This window comes from Geospiza fortis, unplaced genomic scaffold (genome assembly GCF_000277835.1).
Source record: "Geospiza fortis unplaced genomic scaffold, GeoFor_1.0 scaffold246, whole genome shotgun sequence".
NCBI classification, from domain to species: domain Eukaryota; kingdom Metazoa; phylum Chordata; class Aves; order Passeriformes; family Thraupidae; genus Geospiza; species Geospiza fortis.
Window position 1 is genome coordinate 69,192 of NW_005054476.1, and position 13,721 is coordinate 82,912.

Consider the following 13,721-nt stretch of genomic DNA (forward strand, 5'->3'; position numbering starts at 1 on the left):
TACTTAAGATTTTACACTTTATTGAATCAGAGATACAAACTAAAAGGGATAGGTGTTCACTTTCTAAACAGCAGTTGGCAGACTTATGTTCCTTCAGTTGCTTTTATGTCTCTCCTACGAGAAGTTCCCATGCCTGTCAACAGAATAGCTCATGCTGAGTGCTCACTGACACAGTTTGACAAAGTTGACTGAGTCAATTTAAAGTTTGAACTAGTTCAGCTGATTCGGTCCAAAGAAGATAAGGGAGCACTGACACGAATTCAAATGACAGAGCTGTGGGTACAGTGGCATCTGACAAACAAACAGATAAGCAGGTAGAGATGGTGTAATCATTCTAGCGATTCTGGAAACAGGAAAGCATATTCTGAACTGAGCTTGAGCATCTAACACATACCATGTATACATTTGTTTGATTAAAAGCAAGGAAATCCCAATACAGTTGAACAGCAAAATAGATGCTTCTACAGCAGCCACTTCTCTAAAAGACCTTGCAGTTAAAAAAAAAATTTATATTTCCTACAGGGATTGGCACTGTTTGTATAACGTCTAAGAAATATGCTGTTATAATAAATTATTTGTCTGATAAATATTTAATTATAATAAAATGTCTTTAAACAAATTGGTGTGAACAGAAAAAAAATCTAAACAGAGCATTTTAAATATTTGCACTTACATTCCTTTTTCCACATATGCACTCACAGAATACACTTTATTCAGCAATACAAAATAATTTAAAAGAGAAAGATAGCTAAACAATGAGAAAGTTCATTATCTTGTATTTGCACGTAATTCATTATTATTGCACCATGAAACCTTTTATTTAAAGTAAATTTAGTGCTACTCACTGGTAACAATTTCAAACTGTAAAAAAGTTTTCATTCCCTTTGGAAAGGCCAAAGATGAAACAGCATTTGTCTGAGTATCCTGGACGAATCCTCTCACTCAACAGATTTTTAAACATTTTTTAAATAGTGAAGTCATTGTGTATCTCACCATGATGAGTCCTTCAGATCTGGTCAATCAACTCTTACTGAAGTAATTTTCAGTAACAATGAGAGCTTGATAGTGCTCTGAGTTCTTGTTCTTTTCCTGTGTAACTGTGAGACTAACACATTTTTGTGTCCACTACGAAGACAAACATTAGCTGAAGTCGAGCAACTCAACCCCTCTTTGTTATCACACAGTTAATCTCATCCTTTTATTTTTACAATAGCAAAGACAGAAGTTCAGGTGTTGGAAGAGGGCCTTCAGTAAGTACAGTGGAGCACCCTAGCTAATGATTCCTGTGTATTCTAGGGAGCTAAATCAAAGTGCTACCAAATTCTGATTCTTGGAAACAAGTGGGAAAAAAAGTACTATTCTCCAAAGAAAAGAAAAGAAAAAACCCCTTCATTTTACCTCTTCTTCTATCTCAGATATCATGTTCTTATTACATAGATAAAGAATGGTTCGAAAATGACAGGCACCTGAATCCAGCCTACTGCCAATGCTAAATTAACTTGCAGTCATAAAACTCTATAAAATGCTTCATATAGAACATGTTGCCACACAATCATTTAAAAAACATTTTGATTGTGTGTTTGGAATTGCTTGCCTTGGGTTTTTTTGATATTGACTGTGAAGCTGTTAGTCCAGACCTAGGGTTAAACAAAGGGAGGGGAAAAAAAAGCCAGTAAGAGGTTAAAATATACAATGCGTACAAACACAGGTTTTACAACACTGTATATTTTTCTAGACTTCATTATTTTCAAACAAGATGCATACTTACACTTCCAAAAAACATTTACCTTTTTGTTCCTTGTGAAGGATTTGTGCATTGCTGTCCTTTGCTTAAACCTCCTTAAAAATAATTGAAAACAACCAAAATGAGTTACATACAGAAAAAATGCTTCAGAAATTACATACATGGAAGAACTTTTTTTAAAATTTAATCTGTCTCTAGAAGCAGATAACATCATCTGCAACTTGAATACTGTAGTTTATATTACCATTTTTCAAAGAGAAAACCAAAAAGCCTTTATGTTATTGAATTATAAGGGATTACTTTGAACCTTGTAATAGTTTTCAGAAATACTTCAGCATACCGTAGTTGATTTTCAAGGTGGTAGTTAAAAATTATGGGTTTAATTTTTTTATCCTGCAGGGGACAAAAAAGAAACTTCACCTAAAGTAAGTCTTCCATTTAAACTAAAGCATGTTTGCACATGTAATAGCAATATCACTTTGAAAATTTTCTTGTAAAATATTCTTATTTTAAGTCTTAATTGTATTCTGAAAATTCTAACACACTTTTAATTTCCTTTTATAAGGTTCCCAAAATAGATTAGGGACTACTTTAGGCAGATACTTCACTACCTGCACTTGCACTCTAATCTGGCCAAAGATGAACTCTTTGTCAAAAAGAGAAACTACTTCAGAAAACATGAATGATACTGCTGTGGCATGTTACAGAAGAAATTATGTGATATATTTTATTAGCTATAAAACAGAATTGGAAGTTTCTTCCTTTAAGCTTTAGTTCTCATCTCTCTATTTTTGCCAGCACATGACATAATGGAGCCTCTCTGTTAACTGAATCTGAAACAATACATATTGCAGATGTTTTCATTGATCTTCACTTTAATCTCAGTGGCCTCACAAACACCTTTCTGAATATAGTTGGGTGTAACCAATATACAATTTCCAGAAATGAGCAGTAATTCCTGTGTCACCTTTGTGGCAAATGGTGGGGCACTGACAAACTAGTATCACATTCATAAATCTAGTTTGTCATGAAAATCAATTTGACGTTTTTTAAATAAAAATGTTCGCTCCTAAATAGGCCTTACTTAAATAAGCTTGTTGAAAAAAAATTTCTAAGTACCAAAAAGTTCAAAGTACACTACTGCTGAAGTATCTTAACAGCAAAAGCAGACAATTTGAATAAATAAATATATACTAATGCATATACTTACCAGAGAAAACTCTGTTTGAGCTTTCCATATTATAAGTCTTAGTTGGAAAATCCTGTTTTTCTGTCAGCTCCTGGATAAGGCCTTTATTTAAGCAGATATCAACATGTCTGTTAAATGACATAAGATTGGTGGTTTTCTGTTCTGAATTACAAACTGGACAAACAAGAACACTGTCTTCTTTGGCTTCAAAGAAACAGGATGAACTACTTCCTTCTTTATCTTCAGTCTTGTCAAAATGGTCTTCATTGTCTTGTGACATTTGTTTGTGGAAGAGACACTGTTTCATACACACATTTCTAGCAATGTCACTGAGATTGCTAGGCTGTCGTTCTCTGGGAGATTTATCAGGTATTATCTGAGCAAATTTTTCTGTGCTATTGTCAGTAGAGCTGTCAGATACACTTGCAGACTGGTCTGTTCCTGATAATTGATCTGTTTCATTTTTTTGACATTTATCAACCCACTCAGTTTTAAACTGTGGAAGAAAGTTAGATGTATTTTCTCTTGAACTGTCATTCTTGGATATTTCCACAGTATCTTTAACACATGTCCCATTGAGGCACTCATCAATGTGTTTATTAAGTTCTTCCAAATTATTGCTGCTTTGTTTCTCAAAGCACACAGGACAGGTGAAGATCTTACAAACATTAGAATTTGGTAAATCGGCGACTTTCTTTGTTTCTTCCACAATATTTGCTGATGATCTCTCATCATGAAAGAGCTGCTTACCTCTGCTTTCATCTGGAGAAATATTCTCACTGTTTAGTTGTCTTGCTGCTCGCTTTTGATCAAAAAAACTCCCTCTATGAGGTGCTCCTGAATTTTTTGTGAAATACTCTTGGTTGGACTTCTCTGGCTGAAGCCTAAGGTAACCAATTTCTTTTCCTGATTTTAAGAAACTTGTAATGCTTTTTTGTTGGTATTTCTTTTCTTCTTCAGTTAGAAATCCTGATACTCGTACACCTAATGATGAAAAAGAAACTTACAATAACAATTCTATGAAAGCTTGATACTAACTCCTAATTAAAACCTTTTGAGGCATTCATTCACTCAATAAAGGCAAAATTTATCTCTAAAAAGATGCTAGTCTACTTCCAAACACATCACAATGTCAATACAATTTCATCAGACCCAAGCACTAGTCCAACCATATTATTAATTTTAGTACTCTGAAGTTTTAACTCATTGCATTATAACACAAATTTATAAATACAGTTACAAAGAATTCAGTTTGAAGGTTTTTGCATGAACTTCACTCCTCAAAACATATTTTTCTGCAGCACTTTCTAGTATCTTAGGCACTCACTGAGTTGTAAATTTTATATACAACTCAATGTTTCAAGCAGAATGCATAAGTACCTGAAACACGTCTTAGGGTCAAAACACAGAGTTTACTGCTGTCAGAAATGTTCTGCATCTCCTGCAGAACACTGTGCTTTCAGATCTGTAAGCACTTCTGCTGTTGTGGTGCAAAGAAGACTTAAAAGCTCTTTTAAAGCAGCAGAATTAAGCACTGCTATGACTCAAGTTTCTACTGTCATGATGATGCGATTGTTGTTGCAATAAAAATATACAGCCTCAATTAGTAAAGCTTCCTAAGTCTCCATTCAGCACTCATTAGTAGAACTTCCTAAGTTACTTACTCAGCACAGATCTGTTTCACTTTGCAAAAATTACCAGGTTAATAGAAAAAGGATAAATGCATTAATACCAGTTTTACTTTTAAAGCATAGTGTGTTATTTCAAAACACTATCAGATTTCCTAACTCTGAAAAGGAAGAATGAATTTGAAATATCTTACCCATAAGTCTTATCCGTAGAGGATGAGGAGCAACACTATCAATTTCTGTTCCTAACAAATCTTTAGCAACAGTAAATATTTCCTCCTCAGTAGAAACAGAAGACAGCACAGTTGAAGCTCTGGTTTTAACTTCAAAATTCACATTCTTAAGCTTCAATGTAACAGTTTTACCCTAGGAAAAATATTATTTAAAAAAAGGTTTAAAATGTATGTCATATATGGCACAGAAACAATTATGTAGCATCTATGTAAGGGTTCTTAAGCCAGTGTCAAGTATGCTTACAGTCACTGTGTGCTTATCTGTGCACAGCAAGGGGTGCTCCCAAGTATCTGTCTGCAAAATTCTGTACTTGCTCCCAGATTCTGTACTTGCCCCTAAATTTCTGCCAAAGTTGAATTCTCTGAACTGGGTCATTTGACTGCAGTTCTCAGCAGACCATCTGCCACTAGTGCATGTTCAACTGAGTTCATGTTTTGGCTACAGACGCAACTTCTACCCCATCTGAAAAATATATTTCCTCATATGGAAATTTTCAGTGCCAGATATCCTAACAATGAAGAACACAAAATTGATACCCCATTACAGATTCATGGAAAACTTACTTCCTCCTGCACAGTGCTATCACAACCACACACATCATTTGTGTTTGGCGCAGATATTTCTCTGGCAGCACCCCTCAAACAATTTTTGTGATTTATAATGTCTATCCAAATCTAAATAACTAGCACTCTCTTGGGCGCTTTTGTAAGCTTAACCCTTCGTTCTCCTTAGCTGATCATCTCCCTTTCAACCTGTCATCTTTTGAGACAATCTTTTATGGCTGAAGAAGATTAACAACAATTCTTTTAGGTCTTAACTTGCTTTACCATAAGACCTTCAAAGAAAATATTTACTTTTTCCAAGTAAAAAACAGGTATCTGGGGAGAAAGAATAAAGGGACTGTTCCTACTATTGATACTATTGAATGGTGTGAATAACTTGTCAGCAAGTTAGGCACATGTCAAGTTCTTAAACTAAAAACCCGGCTATTGACAGGACCCCGGTATGTATATAGGAGAGAAATAGTGTTTTAAATACGTAATTATTACACAATCAAGCAAAGCATAGCTTATGGACGATCAGCTCTATTATTCCCTTTGTCCCTTACAAACATTGCTGTTAGCATAAAATGTTTACATGCCAAACAACTTGATTAATTTTTCATATTTCAAAACTTAATTTTTATCCCACACATATTGCTAGATAGCCACTCGCACAACAACAAAATGTTGCCTAAGTCATCCTAAGCATCTGCAAATTAAAGAATGAAGACTTCTGAAGATAGACTGCATGGTATGATGCTGCTGAAAGCATTTATACTAAAGCTGCATAGAATTGTTGGAATGCAAAGTATCTTTTTGCAAGTAACCTGGATAATATAAATACCTTAAGTCCCTCTTTCTGTAACTCCTGAGCAAGGTCTCTGCAGAGCTCTCGACACAAACTGTACTGGTCTTCTGCTGTGTTAATTTCACTGAATGTTCTAAGACAAAAAATATTATCTTTTTCAGTATGAATCTTATAGTATGTTCAGTGTCTGCAATCTAGAAGTATTTTTCTACAGTTAAACAATACTAGAATCAGAAGAATGTTATATAGGTTAAAATCCTTACTTCAAGGCACAATGATTACTAATAGGAATATTTTGTTTGCAAAATGTTTGAAAGGCCCTTCAAATAATGAAATAATTTGGTTTCAATTTTTCATGCACTATTTGAAAATGACTCAAATTTAATGTCATCAATGCTTAAGTATTTGCAAGACAGAATATTAACAGTAAGTGAATTCATAGAGCCAGCCAAGTTATTTGTATTTAATCTCATTTGTACACACAGTATAACATCAGAAGAAAGCCAGGAGCTGGAAGTCAACATCAGAGCCAAGTATCAGAAATAAATAATGCAGATGCTAAGAAAAAGATGCCAACTAGGATAATTATGTCTAGCCTCAGAGAAGGAAAAGCTACCTTTCTGCCAAAATGTTGCCAACTGCCTTTGCTAGAGCTTCTTAGGACAGAAATTAGTGTTATCTTTTTGTTGTACATTTGCTTTCCAGTAATGACGTCACAGGAAAAGCAACCTTACGTTGTTTCAAGAGAAATGGAAAGCAAAACTTATAGACAGTTCAGGCTTTGGAAAGGTCTCACAGATACATTGTTCCACGTCGAGCTTTATATTTACAAATGTAAGGTCAATAAAATTACAGTGAATTTTGCATCTCTAAGCTATAGTCAGTTTCACCTGACTGTACTGAAAAGACATCCTCTCTTATGATTCACATTCCCCTAAGAACGTTCGCATGCTGTCAAACTAACTGGCTGAGTATTTCACTGTGGGTCCCATACTGCTATCCAAGGAGTAACTCATGCTATTCAGACAATACTGCAGTGATTGAGAAGTTGCAAAAGTCCAAGGCTTGAAAGGGACAGGATAGAGAGAATGCTATTTCAGGGTTGTCTTTTCCCCCATATAAACTAGTTTCATGATTTCAGAAGCCTGTAGACAATTCTGGTCTAAAACTGTTCCCTTTGAGGGAAAAAAGAAAGGAAAAAAGCAATACAGAAAGATACTATACAGATGTCCAAAGTACCTGTCTGATTGCAAGGCAGCACAACACTAAAGCCATAAATTATTCAGCTGTGGTGGTACCAAAATCATATTGTGCTTATTTAAGCTGCTCACAGCTATTAAGTTGCAAAATGACAGGACTAAGCATCTTACCACCTTTTCTAAGAAAATACATGATAATAGGGATAATTATTACAGTGCTTTACAGATTCACCTGGCACAACTCATTTTTTAAAAATTAACTACCTTCTTAAGGAACTTTACTCTGGTAAAAACTTTAGTTAGGAAATACATGTGACTGCAGACTACTACAATGATATTGACATTGAGCTTAAACAGATAAAAAATTTTCAAGACTGTATATATTTCCACCTTATCTTATGGTTTAGAGATCACTTTGATGCATTAAAGGCACTAGCAGAATTGGATGATAAGAGAATACTCAAACTGACAAAAATACTTCCATGGAGTTCTGGAGCCAAGGACAAAAAATAATTCACACTTGAATCTGATTAAGTGAGCTTATTGTATATGTGCATTTTTAAATAAAAACAAAACAAAATTATATGACTAATAAAAGTATAAATTACTTGGTATTTAGTGCTTCCAATGGTTAATGTAATTATTTCAATATTAAAGAAGCATACCTTTCAGTGCTCATACTTTTTCTTTCTCCATCCCTTTAAAGAGAGAAAAGTTTATTATACTTTCTTGATATAGAAATGTTATCTTTTCAATAAACTCAGAGTCAACCAATCATGCTTAAATAACTAACAGCAGTCTTTTCAATAAAGTCTCGATGTTAACTTTTTCTACAAATCTTGTACATCAAGTTTAATCAAGTGCAAAAATGAGAATTAAAAAAATACTGTAGATTAAGTAAAGACATAGATCAAACATAGATGTCTTTTTTAAATAAAAAGAAGTCTAAATACCAAACAAATAAAAAATTCCCTCAGAACTCACCTATTATGTCAGAGGGAGTCTGATTCAAAAAGAAAACAAACTACAAATCCTATGCTGTCTTAGCTATAATTATGAAGTATGGCTATTAAAATCCCATACATACATGTATATTTGAATATTTCCTTTATCTGAGGATCTCAGGAAATATTCTGCCTTCAGTCTAAAAGATTGTTCAGCTTAAAGTTGATGTGTTAAAGCTTTTTCTGGTTGTTGCTTTCTTTCTTCTCAGTGTTAATTGAGTATCCTTTAACAACTTTCTGTATATAAGGAGATGCCTCAGAGCAATTTCAGGTCATTCTTCTGTTTTGGAAAGTACAAATTATTGGAATAATACAAAGTACAAAGTATTTGAAAGAACAAATTTGGCATTGCCAGATTTTCTTAAAAGAAGGTAGTCAGACACAGTAAGATGAACTATTTACTGAAGATCCAGGTTTTAATATTTTAAGTGCTTGTTTTCTCTACACTAAAATCACTGAAATCAAGTTGGTGCTGACAAAAAAAAATCTTAAGACATAAAAACCCCTAACCTTTGAAATGCTCCTTTTTTTCAAAATGTACTGGGAGATATCCCAGGCTAACACCTAACTAGGGTGAATAAGAAGAAAGACTGCACCAATTATTAAAAGACTATCCAAGCTCTGTTTATATATTAACAGAAAAAAATATTTGAAAACTGTGTTTTATCTTTTATCAAGTCACCTTAACCAAGTCAGTCTTACCAGGTATTTTCAAAAATGTTTTTACGCTCTGAATAGAAAAAGAAACAACACAAAAATTTGTGCTAGCACATTACTGGGCTTCTAACTGCTCAGTACATATATTATTTTGTAGTCAAATGGAAAAAAGGGAAGATTATTGTCAGAGAATTTACAGATATAATACAGAATAGGTCTTTCAGAAGTGCATAAGACACTTTGGAACTTTTAATAAAATGAAATAATTGTCAAGCTACTTTAAAATAGAATTTCAGTACTGTGGAAAGGAATACCTTTTAAAAAGAAATCAATACTTAATTAAGGGTCTTAGTTAAACAAACAGTAAAATGCTATGCTTTGGGTCTTTTTAAATAACGTTTGTCTCCAAGGCAGGCTTAGAAATGACAAATGTTGTTGAAAAGATACATGCACTGCTAAGACTGATTTCTGCCATCCTAAAAAGGAGGCTAAAAGCCATTTAACTACAGTCAACCTTAAAAGAACATATGTAAGAAGGATATAATAATCTTCAGTTCTATTCCACCAAATTCACATGTTGATATTACAAATATGTAATCTTAATAAGAGACATAGAAACTTCCCTGACAATTCACCACCAGAGAAGATCAAATACCTTTGTGATTTTCATCATAATCCAATAATCATAAAAACCAATGAATGTGCATTGTTTCTGAAGAAAAGGGAGTGTACAACTCTTCTTAGGACACCTCAGTTATGTTCAGCTTTTTTAATACTTATAAGGTTATCCTACCTTGATTTCTTGACATACACTTATGTACAACTTCCCTGATGAGATTTTTTGGATTTCATACTTAGACATGGCTGTACAAACGTTTGTTTTTTCATATTTGGCTACTGCATCTTAGACATAAGTATAACAGTAACAGGCATCAGACATTAAAAAAGTATATTAAACAAGTGTATATCCATAATATTTGCCAGTTAAATAATATGTTCAGTATGTAACATACACAAGGAAACATTCAGAAAAATGTTAACACAGAAGGAAGAAACCCCCATAGCTTACTTTTCCAAATGTGTTGAGCCCAAACCAAGGGAAATACCCAAGAAATTACGCCAAGATACTTCTGAAAAAAGAAGAGAAAGCAGAGCCCTCTGCTGGTAAAGTTCTGAGCAAGTCACAATTCCGAGTGCTTTTAACATCTTCTCTGTTACTTTTCCAATACCTGGCACCTAGAAAAGAGTATGTAACATTATGGTGAAAACATTCCATTTGTAGATCCATTACTCAGAAAATTTGAATCAAACACAACTTGGTAGATTACCTAGAAAATTCTATCATTTCAGTAAAAATCTTGCTTCTAGAATATAAAAACATGACATGACAGAATAGTAAATGTCCTTGCGTCTCTTACCTTTCTAATGGGCAAATGTTTTAAGAAGTCTAGCACTGCTCGTCTCTCAGGAGAAATTCTGTATTGGCCGTTAGGCTTATTACGATCACTGCACATTTTTGCTAACATTGTATTTGGTGCTATTCCTTAAAAACAAACAAAAACCATGGTAATTTAAAAAACATAAGATGAAGTTTAATTTCAACTACCCAATATTTATAAGCCAAAGAGTAGCCTTTAAACTTGGCAAAGACTAAAATAAGGAAAATAATTATGATTATTCATAACCACATTTGATACAATTCTGCAAAGAAATTTTGTGACCATCATGAAAGAACATAAACACATGTAATACATAAAATATAACTTAAATAAAGTGTACTTCCTATTTTAAGATAGGGTAACACAACAAGCACTAGTAAGTCAAGAGGGCTTAAATACTGAGTCCTTAAAAATAACATCAGTTACATGAGTCAACATTTTCATGATGATTATGGTAAGAAAAAAATGCTGACTATGGAAGTTACAATGAACTCTGAAGTAAAGAGACCTTTCTTCCTTGTATTTCAGCAAAAAGAATTTTTTTGAGAGAATTTAACAAATTCTATTATTTTGTGGGCTACCACTGGAGTGCAGTAATTTATAAATTTATTTACATTTCACAGACATCAGAGGAATTAGGAGGGATGGCTCTTTTCTATAAAAGTAATTGTCTTTATGAATTAACTCTGGAATTTGTTTAGCAAAAGAAAGAATAACTTCATCCTACAGCCCTAGAAGTCTGCACACTGATATAATGTATTATTCAAGATGGCAGAAATAATTCTACTTATTATTGATTATTGTATTTTTTCAGTTATCTTCTAATTATTTTTAATTTTGGGGCTTAAGACCCCTATTTGCACTTGTAAAAGCTACACCTGTTTTCTACACACTAACTTATCCTTAAGAAGACAAAACTTCAGTAAAGAAAACTGTCATTATGCTATTATTCATGAGATAACATAGATGGGAGGGGGGTTTCATCCTGCTTCTTCTTACTAGCTGTTTCTCCGCCTCTGCTTACATTCCACACTTTCCTGACCCTCTGCAACTGCTTCATAAAGCTCACCGTTGCCTGATGCCTCACTGACCGGGTTCATAAAGCAATTGGGATGGCATCCAAATGTGGCTAGAGACATACACTGGTTTTAGTCAATCAAAATAGCTGAGATTTAAAAGTGGGTTGTCTGAAGTCAAGACATAGAACTTGATTGATAAATATTAAAAAGCTATTAAAGAGTTCATTAACTTCAGCATATATTTACTTTTCTAGGACTAACATTTTAATGAATTTTGATATTTTTTTAAGCAAGGAACAGTGTGAAGGTAGCAACACAAAACAGTACACATCTATTATTCAAACTAAAAGCAGTATAGAAATCAGTGAGAGATTTCACTATGACATGCTGTCTGACAAAAACAATTTACATGATGCACTCGAATAACCACCTGTGCCAAGATTAGCTCAAGTGCACTGGTCATTCTTCCTCACTGCTTATTCTTACTTCAAGTAGAAAGAAGAAAAAAGATGACATAACTGTTTCAATGATTAAAAAAAGAGTAAAAAACAAAATAAACAGTAATGGTTTGGATAGTCATGACATCTCTTGAAATAACTGAAAGTCACATTCTTTGCAGACCTTCAAAGACCTTCATATTTTTGTTGCAGAAGACTGTGGCAAGGGTAAATTCTTAATTAATGCCCTCTGAGATGAAAGTAGAAGACCGTATGGAAATAAAAAGATTAATTATTATTCCAATGTGTCTGAATACCTGCACTAGCAGTCAGTTGAGTTTTCTGCTCAATCCTAAAGCGAATTTCCTTCACAACTTCCTCTGCAGAAGTTCCAAAGAGAACTGAGTTTTCCACTGATAGACCTCTTTGTTCATGTTCGTCATCCATCAGAGATGTGCTGTCTTCAAACAGCACTGGTGAAGAAGAGACTTCACCTTCGTTAAATTTGGCAGACATATTCACACAATCTTTATCTAAGTTAGACAGAAATACAAACAATTAATACGTCCATATAGACTGATTTCCTTCTTCGCTGGCTTCAGTGTTCATAAGCAGTTTTATTTCTTTCTATCTTTATTTAGAGAAAGCAATTGCATTGGTTTTCGTTTAAAGATTGGAAAGATGTAACTGCTTCATTTTTGATATTATTTGAGCTTGGCTGAGACTGAAGGAATTGGCTAGTAGACTGGACATAACTTCCAGAAAAGCAAAAGGTTCAATGGCCTGTTGCTGTAGCAAAACCATTGAGATTTTATAATTATTTTTCTTTTATATCAGGTTGGAGGCCAGATGCTCTCTTCCACAGAATTTTTTTCTATATTCTCCAAATAAAATTAGGGTTCTAGAATGATCAGCCGGGTGAGCTCCTCATTTTCAACTGCAGTCATAGTAGAAAAGTAATGTCAACAGTCCTTCATCTGACTCTACAAACATTACAATTACAGTTTCACCCTCTGAGCATTTGTTTGCATTTGAGAGGAACAAAGATATCAGGCAAGTGTGAAGAAGCACATGACTACATATCAGTGACATTGATTTTGTAAAGACTATGACAGTTTGTTGCTTTCTATTTTATTAATGCTTTTCTGTAGTAGTGTACACTTGATTATCCTCTTAATGACTGTTAGAAATTTTGAATACAGGTAGTATAAATATTCCAGTTTGTGCATCGTTCAACCATCTGTATGACTACTTCTTTTCTATTATTCCCAAGTGGATATACAAGTGAAATCCAGTAATATCTTGAACATTTCTAAAATCCTGCAGTGCTCCTGCTACTTATTTCCAAAATTATCAAGCTGAATTGTAATGCAGACCTAAACCACACCATTTGGTTTAGAAAATCTAGCACCACTTTTCAAGCATTTTATTCACATTAAAAGAAAATAAATTCTCCAAGTCCAAGTCATTAGCAGTATACATTTTATTCACAGGTGAGCAGTAGAGAAAGGTAATCTGTAAACTAACTGAATTGGATGTACAGAATATATGGGAGGGCAAATTATGGAAGGACTGAAATATCTACACTTTCAGTGGGTGCAGCTTATCTGAAGCTTATGACTGGCAACTCCTGCTCCCAATCCCATGTAATATGGTCAGCATGTCTTATGCCATTTCACAAGGCAAACAGCCATTCTCTGATGCTTTGTTCACTCCGCTCATTGCCCTCCTGCATATCCCAACACCTGGCTAGCCCAGTGCTGTGGATGACCCTGTTACAGCACTGGGAATCTGCAGCTCCCAGAGTAGCTTCTGCCTGCA

General features: G+C 34.0%; 1 protein-coding gene across 1 annotated transcript in view; it reads right to left on the reverse strand.

The window, feature by feature from the left end:
• The window catches only part of POLK (DNA polymerase kappa), a 25,334-nt gene continuing 11,613 nt past the window's right edge, over positions 1–13,721 (reverse strand). The window contains exons 6-14 of the mRNA XM_031063001.1: positions 12,218–12,433; positions 10,424–10,548; positions 10,075–10,241; positions 8,010–8,042; positions 6,182–6,278; positions 4,756–4,927; positions 2,955–3,917; positions 1,788–1,839; positions 1–1,637 (exon numbers count right to left, since the gene is read on the reverse strand). Of these exons, the coding sequence (XP_030918861.1) occupies positions 1,553–1,637; positions 1,788–1,839; positions 2,955–3,917; positions 4,756–4,927; positions 6,182–6,278; positions 8,010–8,042; positions 10,075–10,241; positions 10,424–10,548; positions 12,218–12,433 (1,910 nt within the window). The 3' untranslated portion in view covers positions 1–1,552. The remainder of the gene's footprint in view (positions 1,638–1,787; positions 1,840–2,954; positions 3,918–4,755; positions 4,928–6,181; positions 6,279–8,009; positions 8,043–10,074; positions 10,242–10,423; positions 10,549–12,217; positions 12,434–13,721) is intronic.